Consider the following 19751-nt stretch of genomic DNA (forward strand, 5'->3'; position numbering starts at 1 on the left):
CAAATACTTATTTTCCACCATAATCTACAAATAAGTTCCTTAAAATTCCTACAATGTGAATTCCTGGATTTTTGTTTCCCATTCTGTCTGTCACAGTTGAAGTGTACCTATGATGAAAATGACAGACCTCTGTCATCCTTTGAAGTGGGAGAACTTGCACAATCGCTGGCTGACTAAATACTTTTTTGACCCACTCTATATATTAGAGTATCTTTGGATTTCTTTATAGAGCCGTACTTGGTAGCAAAATTAAATAGTTTGTGAATTAATTCATTAAATTCAAAATAGTTATCTAAATGATCGACTCATTAATTGAAATAAATGTAATATATATATCATGACTGATCAGTTTGTGTGTATTGATTACTCATTTTAAATATCAATTGAACAATGTAGTTATTTCATGACGGATTTATTTCTGTGTAATCATTATTATTTTAAATTGTATTTCTGTGTATTTAATAATTGTTTTAAATATTCATGAAACAATATAGTTATTTCATGACAGATTCATAACACTGTATTACTTGTTTTCAATATTTTTAACAATATGCTTATTACATGTTGGAATTATTTATACGTATCTATTAATTGTTTTAAATGTTCATTTAAAAATAGAGTTCATTTATGAAGGAATTATTATGTGTATTTTTTTGTTTGAAATATTAAATGAACAATGTAGTTATTTCATGACAGATTTATTTCTGTGTAATCATTATTTTTCTAAATTGTATTTCTGTGTATGTATTAATTGTTTTAAATATTCATGTAACAATATAGTTATTTCATGACAGATTCATATCTGCATATTTATTACTTTTTAAAAATATTAAAAAAAATATATACTTATTTCGCAATGGAATTATTTATACGTATCTATTAATTGTTTTAAATGTTCATTTAACAATAGAGTTAATTTATGAAGGAATTATTTGTATTGTATTACTTGTTTGAAATATTCTTTTAACATTTTAGTTATTTCATGACAGAATTATTTGTATGTAATGATTACTTGTTTGAAATATTCATGTAACAATATAGTTATTTCATGATGGAATTTTTGTGTGTATTTAGCAATTGTTTTACATATTCATTCAACAATATTGTTATTTCGTTACAGATTCATATCGGCGTATTCATTGTTTTAAATATTCATTTAACATTATAGTTATTTCATGACATATCTATTTATGTGTATTTATTACTTCATTTTAATATTTTTTTTAACAATATATTTATTTCATGATAGAATCATTTATACATCTCTATTGTTTTAAATGTTAATTTAACAATAGAGTTAATTTATGAAGGAATTATTGTGTATTTATTACTTGTTTTAAATATTCATTTAACAATATCATTATATCATGACGGATTCATATCTGCGTATTTATTGTTTTAAATATTCATTTAAGAATATTGTTATTTCATGACAGAATTATTTCTGCGGTATTATCAATTGTTTTAAATATTCATGTAACAATATAGTTATATCATGACGGATTCATATCTGCGTATTTATTGTTTTAGATATTCATTTAAGAATATTGTTATTTCATGACAGATTCATATCTGCGTATTTATTAATTGTTTTAAATATTTTTTTCAACAGTATACTTATTTCATAACGGAATAATCTAAACTTATCTATTTATGTTTTAAATATTCATTTGACAATAGAGTTAATTTATGAAGGAATTATTGTGTATTTATTACTTGTTTTAAATATTCCTTCAACATTATAGTTATTTCATGACAGAATTATTCGTATGTAATTACTACTTTTTTTAAATATTCATTTAACAATAACATTATATAATGACATATTCATTTCAGTGTATTTATTACTTGTTTTGTACCTATTTCATGACAGCTGCTATGGAGGTTTTTTTCTGTTAAGTCAATTAAATGTGAAAAAAAACTGTCCATTAAATACGTCATTTATACAGTAATTGTCTTCAATATATTCATTGATGTATTTCAAGAGCAATTGACTTATATATAATCAATTGATACAATGGGTGATATATTTATATATCATTCAAATAATTATTCCTTCTATGACTGCCACATCACACACTAAATTAAAATCCAATTGGTTAAAGATTATTTTGCATATTTTAATGAACTAATGGACAATTGTAAAATTATCATACAAGTAAATGAATGTATTCATTAACATTTTACCTAATTGTTTTATTCTGGCAAATGTAGAAGATTAATAATAATTTGTCTTTGTCAGAAATATAGCTTGATCCAATTTGTTATATATTCAAAGAGCAGATTGGATTTTAACCTATTTAAAACATGTCATCAAATTTCTAAAATTAATATTAATCAGGAAAAATAACTAATGATGTTCCATTAATTATTTTTTTTATTTTTCCACAAAGATTCAAATTAGCTAGTTTTTCTCTTATTTTTTTCCGTTGAATTTTGAATTTTAAAGAGTCGAAATTGAAGTTAAACTATGTTTCATAGTTTATATTTATTGTGAGAAATCATTAAGATGATCAGTGTTTCCACAAAGATAAACATCATTAATTATTAATAATAACATAGAGTTAAAGGTAAATTGAGCAAATTGGCTATTTCCGGCAATTTATTGAAGTGTGTATCAAACTGGTAGCCCTTGGCATTAATCAATGCCCAAGAAGTAGCTCTTGCTTTCAAAAAGCTTGGTGACCCCTAGTCTCAGGCGTTACGGGCCGTTTAATGGACGACTTTTGATCGTCCGAGCACCATGAGAGTTTGAAAAGTGCTTCTGAAAATGATCGTTACTGCAGTTACACGTACAAAATGTGTTAGGTGACAACTCATGCAGGGAGGAGAGGACGCAGATGAGGTAGATGAGCAAACACACGCAGCAACACACACATGCCAGCCACACATTCTTGGATGGTGATGATCTAATCACATGCACACACCTTGAATAGTGGCGAGGGGATTGTTACCCAGAAGAGCTTGGTTCATCCCTGTGTTAACTCCCATCACAGTGTTCCTGTTGTGTCGCACACACGCACACACGCACACGCACACGCACACACACACACACACACACACACACACGCACAGCACGAGACATTGAAGCATAAACACACACACACACACACACAAGCAGAGGAGAAAAAAGGGGCAGGAAATAGGCTTGTTTAGCAGCAAGAAATAAAACAAAGTATAGTTGACAAAGTAGAGCAGGAAGCTGCACACTCACAGTGGAAGCGTTGATGTCACACAGTTGACTACGCGTATAGAAAAGTAGTTTCTCAATTTTCTGCTTTTCCGTTTTGACCACAGACAGGTCACCAGTGATAAAAGGCAAAGTGTGATGACAACCATAGAACTAGAAATGGGGCTTATTGTGACATCCTATGGAGGTCGTGAATAAGGAAACAACAAACGGGCGTTTCATGATTTACTGTCGCCAAATTTTCAGCAAATGCATGACAAGCAATATATTTGAAAAATGTCTGACATTGACATTATATCTGTGTCAAAATATTGTTTGAAGTCATTATTCAAGCAAGTAAAGTAAATAACTGCGATTGTTTGTGATTAATCACAATTAATTTGTTTGATTAATCGGATTAAACAAATTCATCGTTTAACAAAGCTCTGATCGTTTAACAGCACTAATTAAAACTGTTACTTTGATCATACAGTACTTAACTTCTGTATAATAAAATATACTTTAATCATACAGGAATGATTAAAGTATAATTTATTATACAGAAGTCAACTTCTGTATAATAAAATATACTTTAATCATACAGTAATGATTAAAGTATATTTTATCATACAGTAGTATGATTATACATACAGTATATATATATATATAGATATATGTCTTGATTGGATTATCCAGAGAATAGTGCTCAATACTGTGGGAGAGCGCAATATGTATGTGTGGGAGAAATCACAAGACTACTTCATCTCTACAGAACTGTTTCATGAGGGGTTTCATAGGTTGCATCTTTTATTACCAGATGCAACCTATGCTTAACAGAGAAACTGTTTATTATATATCATCCAGACCTGTCATCCCTCAACAAGCGCAGTGAAATCATTTCAACATGCCGCCACAGATAGAAACACCTCCTAGGTAACACATGAGCCAATCACCACGCCCTATGCTTGCCTGTACCCACCCACTCTGTGCTCCATATAAACCATTGTATGTGAATGCTTCCATTAAATTCTCCTGATGATTGAGGGAACCCCTCATGAAACACTTCTGTGGAGATGAAGTAGTCGTGTGATTTTTCCCACACATACATACATACATACATACATATGTATATATATATATATATATATATATATATATATATATATATATATATATATATATATATATATATATATATATATATATATATATATATATGTGATTTATTTCATTTTTGCACTTCTAAGAGAGTTAAGAGTGTAAAACAGTTACTTTCATCATATATTCTTTTTACACTTGCAGGAGATTCTATTTTGCCATTCAGTGATGAACTTTTTTAAACTTTTGTATAAGAGCTCAGATCGTTAAATTGTTACTGGAGACATTAACTTTACAGTTTGACCCTGGGACAGATTAATTCTATTTCCAAGATTTCCTATGAAGAATTGTATTATGAATATATATTTTTTAAGGGCGGGAATCTTTGGGCACCTAACAACACGATCAGATTCCGACTCCAATTCAGAACCGATTCTACATTCAAGATGATTCTCAATTCAAACCCATTCTGGCAATGTAATATTTTTTATAATAACTAGAATAAAACCCTTTCTAAACAGGCTAAAAACCTCTTTTAAAAATTTTTTTTTTTATAAAAAAAGTTTTATTTTTTAAATGAATTTTTGAAAATTAGGAATCGATTTCAAATTGGGATGAATACAAATTGTGATACCGATATGAATCTATTTTTTGTGCCACCCTAATTTTTTTACACTTGGGTGAGAGTTAAGAAGGTTAAAAAAAACGTAACCTTTTTTTAAATTTATATCAAAGTAAAAAATGTCAAAAATATGTTTATTACACAGAGATGATCTTATTTTTACACTTGTTCAACAGTTAATATAATCAAATTGTTACTTCAGACTAGGGCTGGGGGATATATATCGATATACTCAATATATCGCGGGTTTGTCTCTGTGCGATATAGAAAATGAATATATCGTGATATTGGAGTATACGTTCTCACGCAGTTGCTTTTAGCTGCTGGCATTACACTACAGGCTCCTCCCACTCCTTCTTGTCTCTCCTTCTCACAGACAGCCAGCACACCTTCTTACATACCTCACATACGTATACGCCCTCGTGGAGCGGAGAGGTAGCAGCACGGGTAACGTTAGCTGTGTTGCGAGTGGAAATACGAGAGAAAGAAGGTGCCAATCTGGTATCAAATGAAGGAAGAATTAATTCCCACGAAAAACAGCAGGGGTCAATCCTCTGGCGGTGGTTTGGCTTCAAGCGGGAATATGTCGAACAGACAACCGTAATTTGTCAAGCGTCGGGCAAAAGCGTTGCGACAAAAAGTAGCATTACTGCTAATATGTAGCATCATTTGAAAAGTCACCTGCTAGAGTAAATAGTGCTAGAAACTCCGCATGTCAACATCTCAGTTCGGTGCCACACCAACAAAATGCCGAAGCAATTATTTCCAGATCAAAACCGTATGAAAAAAATAGTCAAAAACAGAAGAAGATAATGTCTGTATAGCGAAGGACATACACTTTTTGATTTCCTATTGTGTAGCTCATTTTTATTGGACAGTTATTGAAATATCTTGTGTGACATCATGCACAAAAGTGCACTTTTTCTGTAAACTATTGTAGTGGCCTTCTGTAAAAAAAGCGCACTTTAAATTAGTGTTTTGTCTTAGTGACATCATGCACAAAAGTGCACTCATAGCTTGTTTTAAAATGTCTCTGACAATCTTGCACTTTCTGTTTTGAAAAGACATGAATGTTTGTGCCACTGCTTAATAACTGTTTAATAAATACACTTTTGCTCAATTGACTTAGTTGTGATTTCCCTCTCTGCATGAAAGTTTAAAAGTAGCATATATGAATGCAGTATGAAGAAGAATGTTTTGATGTAGACACATAGAATCATCATACTGCTGTCATTATATGTATCATGTGTTCATTCAAGGCTAAGGCAAAATATCGCGATATATATCGTGACATAGCCTAAAAATATCGATATATTAAAAAAAAGCCATATCGCCCAGCCCTTCTTCAGACATTTTCTATTTCAGTTGATTAAGGTCTCACAGATGGTGACATCTTGACCCTGGAAATCACTAATTCTATTTCCAAAAATTCCTATTGAAAAAAATATATTCTGAATATAAAAAAAACACACAAATTATTTAACCTCAGAAGTTCTACTGTACATCCGCAGGTACACAGCCTTATTAATATGATGTGTCATGTCATTTTCACCTCAGGTTTGCAGCAAAGTCGGTGATGTAGCTCGCCATGTCGCCGTTCTTTTTCCCCATACGCCACAAGCTGTGAACACACACACACACACACACACACACACACACACGGTAAGTATGCGGGGATGTCAGCGTGAAAGCTGCAGGTGAAACACAGGAGCCGCAGCGCTGTGTTGGTTGGCATCGGCGCTGGCGGCCATCTTACCCAGCGTTCAGATTGAGCGTGCCGTGGCTGGAAGTGGCGGGGCTGGCCGTGCTGCGGGGGGGCAGAGGACCAACAGGAGGTGCAGCTGGAGGGGGAGGAGTCACAGGGGAAGGGGCAGAGCTGTAGGAAGGGTGGCTGGAGGTGCGGGAGGTGAGGCTGGAGGTCAGAGGGCAGATGGAGGAGATGGTGGTCGCCGCCGTTGTGTTACTCAGACTGCTCACCGCCTGCGACAGCTGACTGGATATCTGTTAGAAGAGAGCAGCCATGTTTTTAAAAATAATGTTTGGATAGTGGCGAGGGTCTAAACTCATTGTACTGACGTACAGTGGGGCGAAAAAGTATTCAGTCAGCCAGCGATTGTGCAAGTTCTCCCACTTCATTTTCATCATAGGTACACTTCAACTGTGACACACAGAATGGGAAAAAAAAATCCAGGAATTCACATTGTAGGAATTTTAAAGAATTTATTTGTAGATTATGGTGGAAAATAAGTATTTGGTCAACCATTCAAAGCTCTCACTGATGGAAGGAGGTTTTGGCTCCAAATCTCAGGATACATGGCCCCATTCATTCTTTCCTTAACACGGATCAATCGTCCTGTCCCCTTAGCAGAAAAACAGCCCCAAAGCATGATGTTTCCACCCCCATGCTTCACAGTAGGTATGGTGTTCTTGGGAGGCAACTCAGTATTCTTCTTCCTCCAAACACGACCAGTTGATTTTCTACCAAAAAGTTCCATTTCATGACCACATGACATTCTCCCAATCCTCTGCTGTATCATCCATGTATCCTTTTTGATATAAAGTCAACTGGTCGTGTTTGGAGGAAGAAGAATACTGAGTTGCATCCCAAGAACACCACACCTACTGTGAAGCATGGGGGTGGAAACATCATGCTTTGGGGCTGTTTTTCTGCTAAGGGGACAGGACGATTGATCCGTGTTAAGGAAAGAATGAATGGGGCCATGTATCCTGAGATTTGGAGCCAAAACCTCCTTCCATCAGTGAGAGCTTTGAATGCTTGACCAAATACTTATTTTCCACCATCATTTACAAATAAATTCTTTAAAATTCCTACAATGTGAATTCCTGGATTTTTTCCCCCATTCTGTCTGTCACAGTTGAAGTGTACCTATGATGAAAATGACAGACCTCTGTCATCCTTTGAAGTGGGAGAACTTGCACAATCGCTGGCTGACTAAATACTTTTTTGCCCCACTCTATAATGACAATTAAGGCATTCTATTCCGGTAATTCGTGCTCGTATCTTCGCACCATGTGAGGGCTGTAGCACGGGGGCTTGTGGGCGGGCGGGGTCACGGCGGGCTGGCTGGGCAGGGGAGGGGTGGCGCTGTTGGGATTGATGCGTTTCTCCTTCTGCCGGCGGTTGCAGAACCACACCCGGATCACCTCCTTCTCCATGTTGAGCTGCTCAGCGATCAGCAGAATCTCCTCTGAGGTAGGCTTCTGGTTCTGCGACCCAAAAGAAAGGCAGATGACTCAGCAAGCAGTTACACCTACTCAGTGGCCTAGTGGTTAGAGGGTCCGCCCTGACATCGGTAGGTCATGAGTTCAAACGCCGGCCGAGTCATACCAAAGACTACAAAAAAATGGGACCCATTGCCTCCCTGCCTGGCACTCAGCATCAAGGGTTGGAATTGGGGGTTAAAGCACCATCAACGAATCCTGAGCGCGGCACCGCTGCTGCCCACTGCTCCCCTCACTTCCGACGCACGGGAGGCTAGGCTAAAACTTAGCATGGAACAAGACATAGGAAGACACCTCGTGAAAGTTGCTTAGCGCAAACAAAGGATCAAGAATGAATCAGGGGAGGTAAACAATTACCACAGGTGCGCGTCAAAGCAGAGCAGGTGGAACAAAGGCGAAACCATGGTAACGGAACAAACAAGGAAGTGCAAAAACTAAGAATCGGGAGAGTCCAAAACAAACCAAGAATACAAAAGGACTGAAAAACTGAAATCAAAATGTGATCCGGGAAGCGGATCACAACATGAGTACTGTATTTTTGGACTATAAGACGCAGTTTTTTTTCATAGTTTGGCCGGGGGTGCGACTTATACTCAGGAGCGACTTATGTGTGAAATTATTAGCATAAAATATCAAATAATATTATTTAGCTCATTCATTTAAGAGACTGGACGTATAAGATTTCATGGGATTTATGGATTAGGAGTGAGAGATAGTTTGGTAAAGGTATAGCATGTTCTATATGTTCTAGTTATTTGAATGACTCTTACCATAATATGTTAGGTTAACATAGCAGTTGCTTATTTATGCCTCATATAACCTACACTTATTCAGCCTGTTCTTCACTATTCTTTATTTATTTTAAATTGCCTTTCAAATGTCTATTCTTGGTGTTGGGTTTTATCAAATAAATTTCCCCCAAAATGCGACTTATACTCCAGTGCGACTTATATGTTTTTTTTCCTGCAATATGCATTTTCGGCAGGTGCGACTTATACTCTGGAGCGACTTATACTCTGAAAAATACGGTAATTACTAAATAACAGAAGTTAAAGGTTAGTGCGCGCACAAAACTACCATGCAGAGCTGTTTTTTTACACTTTTGGAATAAAAATGTCAGACTTTCTTCAAGGATTTTCAAGAGCTGTGTGTCCTACCGTCAAGAAAGCACGCTCCAGGGCAATGCGTACATTCGTCTCGATGCTGGTTCTTTTCTTCCTGCGGCGGCCGGGCATCCCGTCGTAGCCCAGCGAGGGGCTGGACAGTGAGCTGGGGCTGGGCAGGGTGCTGTCTATGGACATGGTCTCTGTCACAAGCACACCAAGTCAGTCACAAACTTCAATGGATGCACAAAAAGCAAGTGGACCAGGTTTCACCCGCGTCGTTGAGCCACTTTTCCAGCAGCGGCTTCAGCTTGCACATGTTCTTAAAGCTCAGGTTGAGGGCCTCGAAGCGAGAGATGGTGGTCTGGCTGAAGTCGTTGCCATACAGCTTCCCCATGGCCAGGCCCACATCTCCCTGGGGGGGGACGGACAGACTCAGCACTGAATAATGCTCACACACACACACACACACACACACACACACCAGGAAGCACCAGTCCAGCCACGCTCCACAGCGGTGGAGATGGTAAGCAGCACCAATTTCCTGGGGGTTTAACTCTTGTCTTACTGACAGGATGCAGTGCGTCTCCCATAACAATGTGACCTCGGACTATGTTAAGGTAACGTGTGGAGTTCCCTAGGGTTCAGTTCTTAGCCCAGCACTCTTCAGCATCGACATGCTGCCACTAGGTGACATCATACAGCTTTCACTGTTATGCTGATGACACCCAACTGTTATGATCCGCTGCCCGGATCATATTATGTTTGGGTTTTGAGTCTTTCTGTACTACGTTCTGCTAATGTTTGCCTTAGTTCCTGGTTGCACTTCCATGTTTGATCTTGTCTCCATAGTTACTTATTAGTTTCACCTGCCACTTGTTTCTTGACGCGCACCTGTCTTGTGATTACTGCTTGATGTAAGCCTGCCTTCTTTGTTCATTCCTTCTTGCTTCCTAATTTGTGTTCGCACAACAGTGACGACCTTGATCCTCGATTCGGTAATCCCGTACCTGTACTTGCTGGTTTCCGTGCTAAGCCTTTGTTCCTCTAGCTCCCTTGCTAGTAGTTTTGGGGCGGGATGGCGTAGTGGGTAGAACGGCCGTGCCAGAAACCTGAGGGTTGCAGGTTTGCTTCGCACCTATTGACATCCAAATGGCTGCCGTTGTGTCCTTGGGCAGGACAGTTCACCCTTTGCCCCCGGTGCCGCTCACACTGGTGAATGAATGATGAATGAATGATTGGTGGTGGTCGGAGGGGCCGTAGGTGCAAACTGGCAGCCACACTTCCGTCAGTCTACCCCAGGGCAGCTGTGGCTACTGATGTAGCTTACCACCACCAGGTGTGAATGAATGATGGGTTCCCACTTCTAATCCATTATTATTATTATTTTGTTTTGCCTTGTGTGCTTTGTGCAAGTTTTTCTGTTATTTCTCTAGCTCCCATGCTAGCGCTTTCGGTTTTTTTCTAGCTCCCATGGTAGTTATGTTTGTTTTGACTTAGTCTGTTTTTATTTGTTGAATAAATCAATAATTTCTTACCTTCACGCTGTGTTCGAGCCCGACTGCATCCCCGAGAGAACGACTCGCATCATCACGATGCCCCGCAATCGTCAGACCAACTCTACATGCCCCTAAAGCTGTCCAACACGCCAGATTGTAGTCAGCTGGAGGCGTGTCTTAATGAAATTAAACAATGGATGTCCGCCAACTTTTTGCAACTCAACGCCGAGAAAACAGAAATGCTGATTATCGGTCCTGCTAGACACCGACACCTATTTATCAATACCACCTTAACATTTGACAACCAAACATTTACACAAGGCGACTCCGTAAAAAACCTGGGTGTTATCTTCCACCAAACTCTCTTGTTTGTGTCACACTTTAAGAGTGTTACTAAAACGGCCTTCTTTCTGTAGTATCGCTAAAATTTGTACCATTTTGTCCACTAACGATTGAGATCATTTTTCATGCCTTCCTTACATCTCGTCTCGATTACTGTAACGTAACGTCGGGTTTCTCTATGTCTAGCAATAAAAGATTACAGTTGGTACAAAATGCGGCAGCTAGACTTTTGACAAGAACAACAAAGTTTGATCACATTACGCCTGGACTGTATATACCTTTATATACATATATACATACATATATACCTATACTGTATATACCTTTATATACATATATACATACATATATACCTATACTGTATATACCTTTATATACATATATACATACATATATACCTATACTGTATATACCTTTATATACATATATACATACATATATACCTATACTGTATATACCTTTATATACATATATACATACATATATACCTATACTGTATATACCTTTATATACATATATACATACATATATACCTATACTGGCTCACCTGCACTGGCTTCCTGTGCACTTAAGATGTGACTTTAAGGTTTTACTACTTACGTATAAAATACTACACGGTCTAGCTCCATCCTATCTTGCCGATTGTATTGTACCATATGTCCCGGCAAGAAATCTGCGTTCAAAGGACTCCGGCTTATTAGTGATTCCCAAAGCCCAAAAAAAGTCTGCGGGCTATAGAGCGTTTTCATTTCGGGCTCCAGTACTCTGGAATGCCCTTCCGGTAACAGTTCGAGATGCCACCTCAGTAGAAACATTTAAGTCTCACCTTAAAACTCATCTGTATACTCTAGCCTTTAAATAGACTCCCTTTTTAGACCAGTTGATCTGCCGTTTCTTTTCTTTTTCTCATTTGTCCCACTCTCCCTTGTGGAGGGGGTCCGGTCCGGTGGCCATGGATGAAGTACTGGCTGTCCAGAGTCGGGACCCAGGGTGGACTGCTCGCCTGTTTATCGGCTGGGAACATCTCTGCGCTGTATAGGTATTTATGTATGTATATATGTATATAAAGGTATATACAGTATAGGTATATATGTATATAAAGGTATATACAGTATAGGTATATATGTATGTATATATGTATGTATATATGTATATAAAGGTATATACAGTATAGGTATATATGTATGTATATATGTATATAAAGGTATATACAGTATAGGTATATATGTATGTATATATGTATATAAAAGTATATACAGTATAGGTATTTATGTATGTATATATGTATATAAAGGTATATACAGTATAGGTATTTATGTATGTATATATGTATATAAAGGTATATACAGTATAGGTATATATGTATGTATATATGTATATATGTATATAAAGGTATATACAGTATAGGTATATATGTATGTATATATGTATATAAAGGTATATACAGTATAGGTATATATGTATGTATATATGTATATAAAGCTATATACAGTACAGGCGTAATGTGATCAAACTTTCTTGTTCTTGTCAAAAGTCTAGCAGCCGCATTTTGTACCAACTGTAATCTTTTAATGCTAGACATGGGGAGACCCCAAAATAATACGTTACAGTAATCGAGACGAGACGTAACAAACGCATGGATAATGATCTCAGCGTCTTTAGTGGACAAAATGGAGCCAATTTTAGTGATATTACGGAGATGAAAGAAGGCCGTTTTAGTAACACTTTTAATGTGTGACTCAAAGGAGAGAGTTAGGTGGAAGATAATACCCAGATTCTTTACAGAGTCGGCTTGTTTAATTGTTTGGTTGTCAAATGTTAAAGTTGTATTATTAAATAGAGGTCTGTGTCTAGCAGGACCGATAATCAGCATTTACGTTTTTTTGGCGTTGAGTTGCAAAAAGTTAACAGACATCCTTTGTTTATTTATATTAGTGATTCCCAGAGCCAAAAAAAAGTCTTCGGGCTATAGAGCATTTTCTATTCGGGGTCCAGTACTCTGGAATGCCCTCCCGGTAACAGTTAGAGATGCTACCTCAGTAGAGGCCTTTAATTTGTATACTCTAGCCTTTAAATAGACCCCCTTTTAGACCAGTTGATCTGCCGTTTCTCTTCTTTTCTCCTCTGCCCCCCCTGTCTCTCGTGGAGAAGGGGAGCATAGGTCCGGTGGCCATGGATGAAGTGCTGGCTGTCCAGAGTCTGGACCCGGGGTGGACCGCTCGCCTGTGCATTGGTTGGGGACATCTCTGCGCTGCTGACCTATTTCCACTCAGGACGGTCCCCTGCTGGCCCCACTATGGACTGGACTCTCACCCCGGGGGGGTGGGGGGGTGCGGCGGGTCACCCACATCTGCGGTCCTCTCCAAGGTTTCTCATTGTCATCCCATTGAGTTGAGTTTTTCCTTGCCCTGATGTGGGATCTGAACCGAAAATGTCGTTGTGGCTTGGGCAGCCCTTTGAGACACTTGTGATTCAGGGCTATATTAATAAACATTGATTGATTGACACACGCACACACAAAGACAGAATGTTTCTTCTGTACCTGCGTGAAGCCCAGTTTGATGCGTCTCTGCTTGAAAGTGCGGGCGAACTGCTCCAGCTCCTCCAAGTCGCTGGGCTCCTCGGCGTGAGAGGTCACAGACGACACCGTGGTCATGCCTCCTACTCCGCCGCTCATCTCCATGCTCTTGTCTCGCTGAAAAACAGAGAGCGGTTAGCACATGTCGTAACCAAATATGACGCCATCCTTACTCCTGACTACCTGCGATTGCAGTCCCAGTCTAGCTGGACCAGACATCAGGCTCCCTTGGTTTTGTTGAGGTAGCGAAATAAGATTTGGTGTCGACAGGAGTCCTAAAAAATACACAGGTTATGAAATAACATGCACATTTGTATCGATTTTATTTTACAGTGGTGGACTAGGGCAGGAGTGTGGTTCCTTTTTTATTTTTTATTCAAGCATAGCCACAAGCTTTTTCTTTGGCTTATTTCTGATGCCCCCGCAGCATAGCAGAAAGAGAAATGTGTGATGATGACCATAGAACTGCAACATAGTATGAGTGTTCAGTCCATCAAATTTGACATGAATTACAGACACAAGGGTAATTGGAGCATTGTAAGTAAATCCACTTACAGTTAAAATAGCACAAATAAAAACAAATGATAAAACACCAAAACTAACTCGCTCAAAAATCAACAAGACTTTTGTGATGATGTGTTTAAAAAGCTACACACTGATGTCTTATTGATTATTGATTAACTCCTGGCATTTTAGCACTCGAGTAGACACAATGCATATAATTGTGTTATTGAATAATTCTTAACATTTTAGCTGGCTGATGTATGTTAAATCTTATGAAATCGGCACTGCCTTAAAGGGGAACTGCACTTTTTTTGGGAATTTTGCCTATCGTTCACGATCACTATGCAAGACATGACAGATTGATTTTCTTTAATGCATTCTAAATATTAAATCAATGTAAATAAAAGTCCACTCCACTATTCTGCCCATAAAATCCGATAAATAACCATTCAAAAAGCACCAACAATACTCCATTTGAATATTAACCAAGTATAAGTGACATTGTTATTATAAGCGCTAACGCAGACAAACTATTTAAATGGGCGCTGTGATCACTGGCATGTGTGCTTATGTTTACATCATGCAGTGGTCTGCTGCATTCCCGCTTCTCTGCTCCCTGGAAGTTTATTGTAGATCATAAATCATGCCTCTCAACTGAAAAGTAGATGCCCAAGAATATCATTTGACAAGTTGGAACACTTTGACAGCCGTTTAGGAGCTGGAACAGGCGACAACGAAACAAAAAGCACTTGTGCCCCTTTGTTTCTTCGCCAGGATTATGAAACATTCTTCACCTAAATGGGAATATATGAACATCCTAACAGTCGGCATCCTAATGGCAGCAGAACTTGTACAGTAAGTGATGTTTTATTATGTTTGTTTGCTCTTATATAGTCTGCAGTAAGCAGAAATCAGTAATGAAGGAAAAGAAAAAGCAAACGTTGTGATCTGTTTTTAATATAATGTGCCGTGTCTGCTTAAAATGATTATCATAAATGTGCTCCATTCCAACATTACATATATACTTACATCATGTACTGTATATAAAACCTTTATGGAGGCGTTAAGAGGGGGAGGAGTATATTTACAGCTAGATTCACCAAGTCAAGTATTTCATATTATATATATATATATATATATATATATATATATATATATATATATATATATATCCATCCATCCACTTTCTACCGCTTATTCCCATATATAAATAAAATAAATACTTGAATTTCAGTGCTCATTTATTTACACACAAATAAAACTCATCTACTCATTGTTGAGTTAAGGGTTGAACTGTCCATCCCTTGTTTTTCCAACCATATGCATGTACAGTAGATGGCAGTATTGTCCTGTTTAAGAGTGTCACAACATTGCTGTTTAGGCAGATGAACTGCGTTACGGTAGACGAAAACGTGACTGCTGTTGTTGTGTGTTGTTACCGCGCTGGGAGGACGTTAATGACACTGCCCAACAATAAACCCACATACGAAACCAAGAACTCTCCCTCGATTATTCTACAGTTATAACGTCATTGGGCAGACATGCTGTTTATATTGTGGCAAAGCAGACGTGACAACAGGCTGTCGACACGTCACTCAGGTCCGCATAGAGCTAGAGGGGGCGTGGCCTCCAGCTCCGCCTGAATTTCGGGAGAAAATTTGTCTCGGGAGGATTTCGGGAGAGGCAAGTATGGTGACCGTTCACTCACAGTGCACAGACATCAGCATTGCTGATTCTCAAAGCTTCGGGCAGATTTGGTGCAGCATGGCAACATAAGCTAGCTGAATTCTGATTTGATAAAAATCTTTATAACCTAAAAACAACAGCGCTGGAAGGAGCACAATATGACACGAAGAGGAGATGAATACTTTTCGATATTTAGGGAAAGTAAATGAATTATGATCATGATTTCTGGTTATGTTAGGCCAGCAGAGAAGGCACACCACTGTGTATTACAGGTAATATCATAAAAAAAAAGAAAAAAAAAGATTTGCTTTGCAAAATGAGCAACGTCTTCATGTTTTAAATAAAAATAGGAGGAAATATTGCCACACTTGACATGTTTTCACCCGCGATGTCGATGCGAGTGGCGGTGTTGACTCGCGTCCCTTCGGGGAAACATGAGTGATGAAGCCACGACTATGTCGATGAATGGTTAAACTGAGAGATGTTTGATAATAGCGGACTGCCGATATCATTGCTCGATAAATGCTTTAAAATGTAATAATGGACATTATCGGTATCAATTTCAAAAAGTAAAATTTATGATTTTTAAAACGCCGCCGTACGGAGTGGTACACGGACGTAGGAAGAAGTACAGAGCGCCAATAAACCTTAAAGGTACTGCCTTTGCGTGCCGGCCCAATCACATAATATTTACGGCTTTTCACACATATAAGTGAATGCAATGCATACTTGGACAACAGCCATACAGGTCACACTGAGGGTGGCCGTATAAACAACTTTAACACTGTTACAAATATGCGCCACACTGTGAACCCACACCAAACAAGAATGACAAACAGATTTCGGGAGAACATCCGCACCGTAACACAACATAAACACAGAACAAATACCCAGATCCCCTTGCAGCACTAACTATTTTTGGGACGCTACGATATACACCCCATGCTCACCCCAACCCCGCCCACCTCAACACTCCCGTCCCCCCCATCCCCCAAATTCGGAGGTCTCAAGGTTGGCAAGTATGCTGAGGATAAGTTGATTGGCAACACTAAATGGTCACGAGTGTGGGAATGTTGTCTTTCTGTGTTGGCCCTGCCATGAGGTGGCGCACCGTAACACAACAGAACAAATACCCAGAACCCCTTGCCGCACTAACTCATTTTGGGTCGCTACAATATACACCCCATGCTCAGCCCTACCCCGCCCCCCCCAACCACCTCATGCTTTCTCAGGGAGAGCATGTCCCAAATTCCAAGCTGCTGTTTTGAGGCATGTTGAAAAAAAAGAATGCACTTTGTGACTTTGATAATAAATATGGCAGCGCCATGTTGGCCTTTTTTTCCATAACTTGAGTTGATTTATTTTGGAAAACCTTGTTACATTGTTTAATGCATCCAGCGGGGCGGGGGGCGGGGGGCGGGGGCTACTAGGATGACAGGGGATGCAAAACAATAACAGTGCAACACGTTTTCATAACATGGTCACTACTGCCTACTTTGTCTTGTTATATTCTTATTTTAATGTTATATTTTTATTCCCATTGTTGCTTTTTAGTTTTTATTCTTATTGTAATATTTCTCTATTTTGTTTCCATTTAAACCCCCATTATTTACTTTTTACTTTTATTTCAATTGATCTCAACTCTGTACACTGCTGCTGGAATTTTAATTTTCCTGAAGGAATCAATAAAGTACTATCTATCCATCTATCTATCTATCTATCTATCTATCTATCTATCTATCTATCTATCTATCTATCTATCACGACAAAATTAGGCAAAATAATGTGTTGATTCCACGACTGTATATATCGGTTGATATCGGAATCGATAAATAAGAGTTGGACAATATTGGCAAAAAAGCCATTATCGGACATGTCTAGTTGCACCCCTAAAGAGTTCTTCAGTCACCCTACCTTGCTGTCCCTGCTGCGCTTGCGGGAGGAGGAACTGGGCAGGAGACGGGAGTGAGTGCCCGGGCACCAAAACCAGCTGCTGGAGCTGCAGCAACTGCTGGATGTCCTGATGATGACCAGAAGATTGGAAGTCAGTAGGAGAGAACGGGAGCAGGAACGGAGAGAAGGGAAAGGGGAAAAAGCATGCGAGGTGCAACAAGGCTGTAGGTCGGCCCACCACGGCGCCCTCAATCATTAGCAGGTGGCTTGGATCGGCTGCCAGTACCTGGGCGGTGAGCTGGATTGGCTGAGAAAGGGTAAGCTGGGGTGGAGGAGGCGGGGCAGGGACGCTTTGGGTAGTGTGTTCCTGCGTGTTCTGTCCCTGACCCTGCGCCTGCTGCTGGCCTGTTTGTCCCGCCTGCTGCGTTTGCTGCTGCTGGGCTTGCTGATTGGCCGCGGCGGCCGCCTGAGCTTGCTGATTGGCCGCGGCGGCAGCGTGGGCGGCGTGAGCGGCGTGCGCTGCGCTGGACTGCTGCACGGCGGCGGCCAGGAGCTGCGCTTGGGCCTGCTGCAACAAAAGCTGCTGCTGCGGCGGCAACAGAGCCGTGAGCTGCGGCGCAAAGACGGAGCGCGCAGAAAGTGTTAGTGCAAAGTTTGCAGCGAGGAAAGCCGAGCCGAGCGTGCGATTGGAGACGTCTCACCCCTGCGATCTGGGAGCCGGTCAGCATGAGCTGCGTGTGTTGCAGGGCCGTCTGGGAGGGGGTCGGGCCGTGGGAGTGGGTCATGTCGCCACACTCTTCCATCTTGTTCTAAAAAAAAAGGGAGAAACATGAGAGCTGCATCATATATTGTTGTTTTTTTTCCCTTGGCCTCAGTCTGGACCCCTCTCCAGGGCTCAGGCTTGGACCAAATTTTTTATTTTAATCTTTTATTTTTTTTCCTCCCATTCCCCCCCCCCACTTGTTTACCTGTATCTCACCTTTTTTGTAAGGGGCGCTGGAAGCCGGCAGACCCGTCAGCGATCCTGTTCTGTCTCCCTGTAATGTTTGCCTGATCTTGAACGGGATTGTGCTGATAATGTTAATTTTCCTGAAGGAATAAATAAAGTGACATCTAATCTAATCTATCTAATCATATTCAAAAAGGCATTTGACTCGATACATCGAGGCAAGATGGAGAAGATCTTGAAGGCATACAGTAGTCCTCCCAACCTACTCTGAGCAATAGAGTCCATGTACGCAGGAACAAGGGCTAGGGTGGTGACAAAAATAGACCAATACACCAATAGACTAAAAAACAGCTTTTACCCAAGAGCCACAGTAGCATTAAAAAGGCACTGAGTGAGCACAATATGTCCATCACGTCCTCATGTTTACATTTTTTTATTTTTTCGGACTACAATGTGCAATATTGTTATATGTATGTGTGTATATGTATTCATATGCATGCAGATATGCATCTGTGTGGACATATATACATATACATCTGTCATCTCTATCTTTTTTTTACTATTTATACTCCCATATTGTATATGCACCTTAGGAGGAGCTGCTCCAATTTCGTTGTTCTTTGAACCTGTTCATTGCAATAATGACAACAAAACTCTATCCATCCATCCATTTTCTACCACTTATTCCCTTTCGGGGTCGCGGGGGGCGCTGGCGCCTATCTCAGCTACAATCGGGCGGAAGGCGGGGTACACCCTGGACAAGTCGCCACCTCAAATAAAACTCTATTCTATTCTAAAAAGATGAATAACAGCAAGGAGTTTGACCTCCTGGCTGGAGTTATACAAGGGGATACACTAGCCCCCTTCCTCTTCATCATAGTCCTTGATCATCAGAATCAGAATCAGACATACTTTATTAATCCCCAAGGGGAAATTAAAATTTTCAGCACAATCCCATTCAAGATCAGACAAACATTACAGGGAGACTGAACAGGATCGCTGATGGATCTGCAAACTTTCGGCGCCCCTTACAAAAAATGTGAGATACAGGAATGGGGGGGGGGG

At 39.4% G+C, this 19751-nt stretch overlaps 1 protein-coding gene across 1 annotated transcript in view; it reads right to left on the minus strand.

The window, feature by feature from the left end:
- pou2f2b (POU class 2 homeobox 2b) overlaps window positions 1–19751 on the minus strand; it is a 132327-nt gene that overhangs the window by 1831 nt on the left and 110745 nt on the right. Inside the window, exons 5-15 of the mRNA XM_061914797.1 lie at window positions 18439–18546; window positions 18024–18347; window positions 17759–17864; window positions 13838–13929; window positions 13619–13771; window positions 9509–9650; window positions 9290–9438; window positions 7920–8117; window positions 6646–6890; window positions 6442–6510; window positions 2928–3001 (exon numbers count right to left, since the gene is read on the minus strand). Coding sequence (XP_061770781.1) covers window positions 2928–3001; window positions 6442–6510; window positions 6646–6890; window positions 7920–8117; window positions 9290–9438; window positions 9509–9650; window positions 13619–13771; window positions 13838–13929; window positions 17759–17864; window positions 18024–18347; window positions 18439–18546 — 1660 coding nt within the window. The remainder of the gene's footprint in view (window positions 1–2927; window positions 3002–6441; window positions 6511–6645; window positions 6891–7919; window positions 8118–9289; window positions 9439–9508; window positions 9651–13618; window positions 13772–13837; window positions 13930–17758; window positions 17865–18023; window positions 18348–18438; window positions 18547–19751) is intronic.

The sequence above is a fragment of the Nerophis ophidion genome, linkage group LG11 (assembly GCF_033978795.1).
Source record: "Nerophis ophidion isolate RoL-2023_Sa linkage group LG11, RoL_Noph_v1.0, whole genome shotgun sequence".
In the NCBI taxonomy this organism is placed as follows: Eukaryota; Metazoa; Chordata; class Actinopteri; order Syngnathiformes; family Syngnathidae; genus Nerophis; species Nerophis ophidion.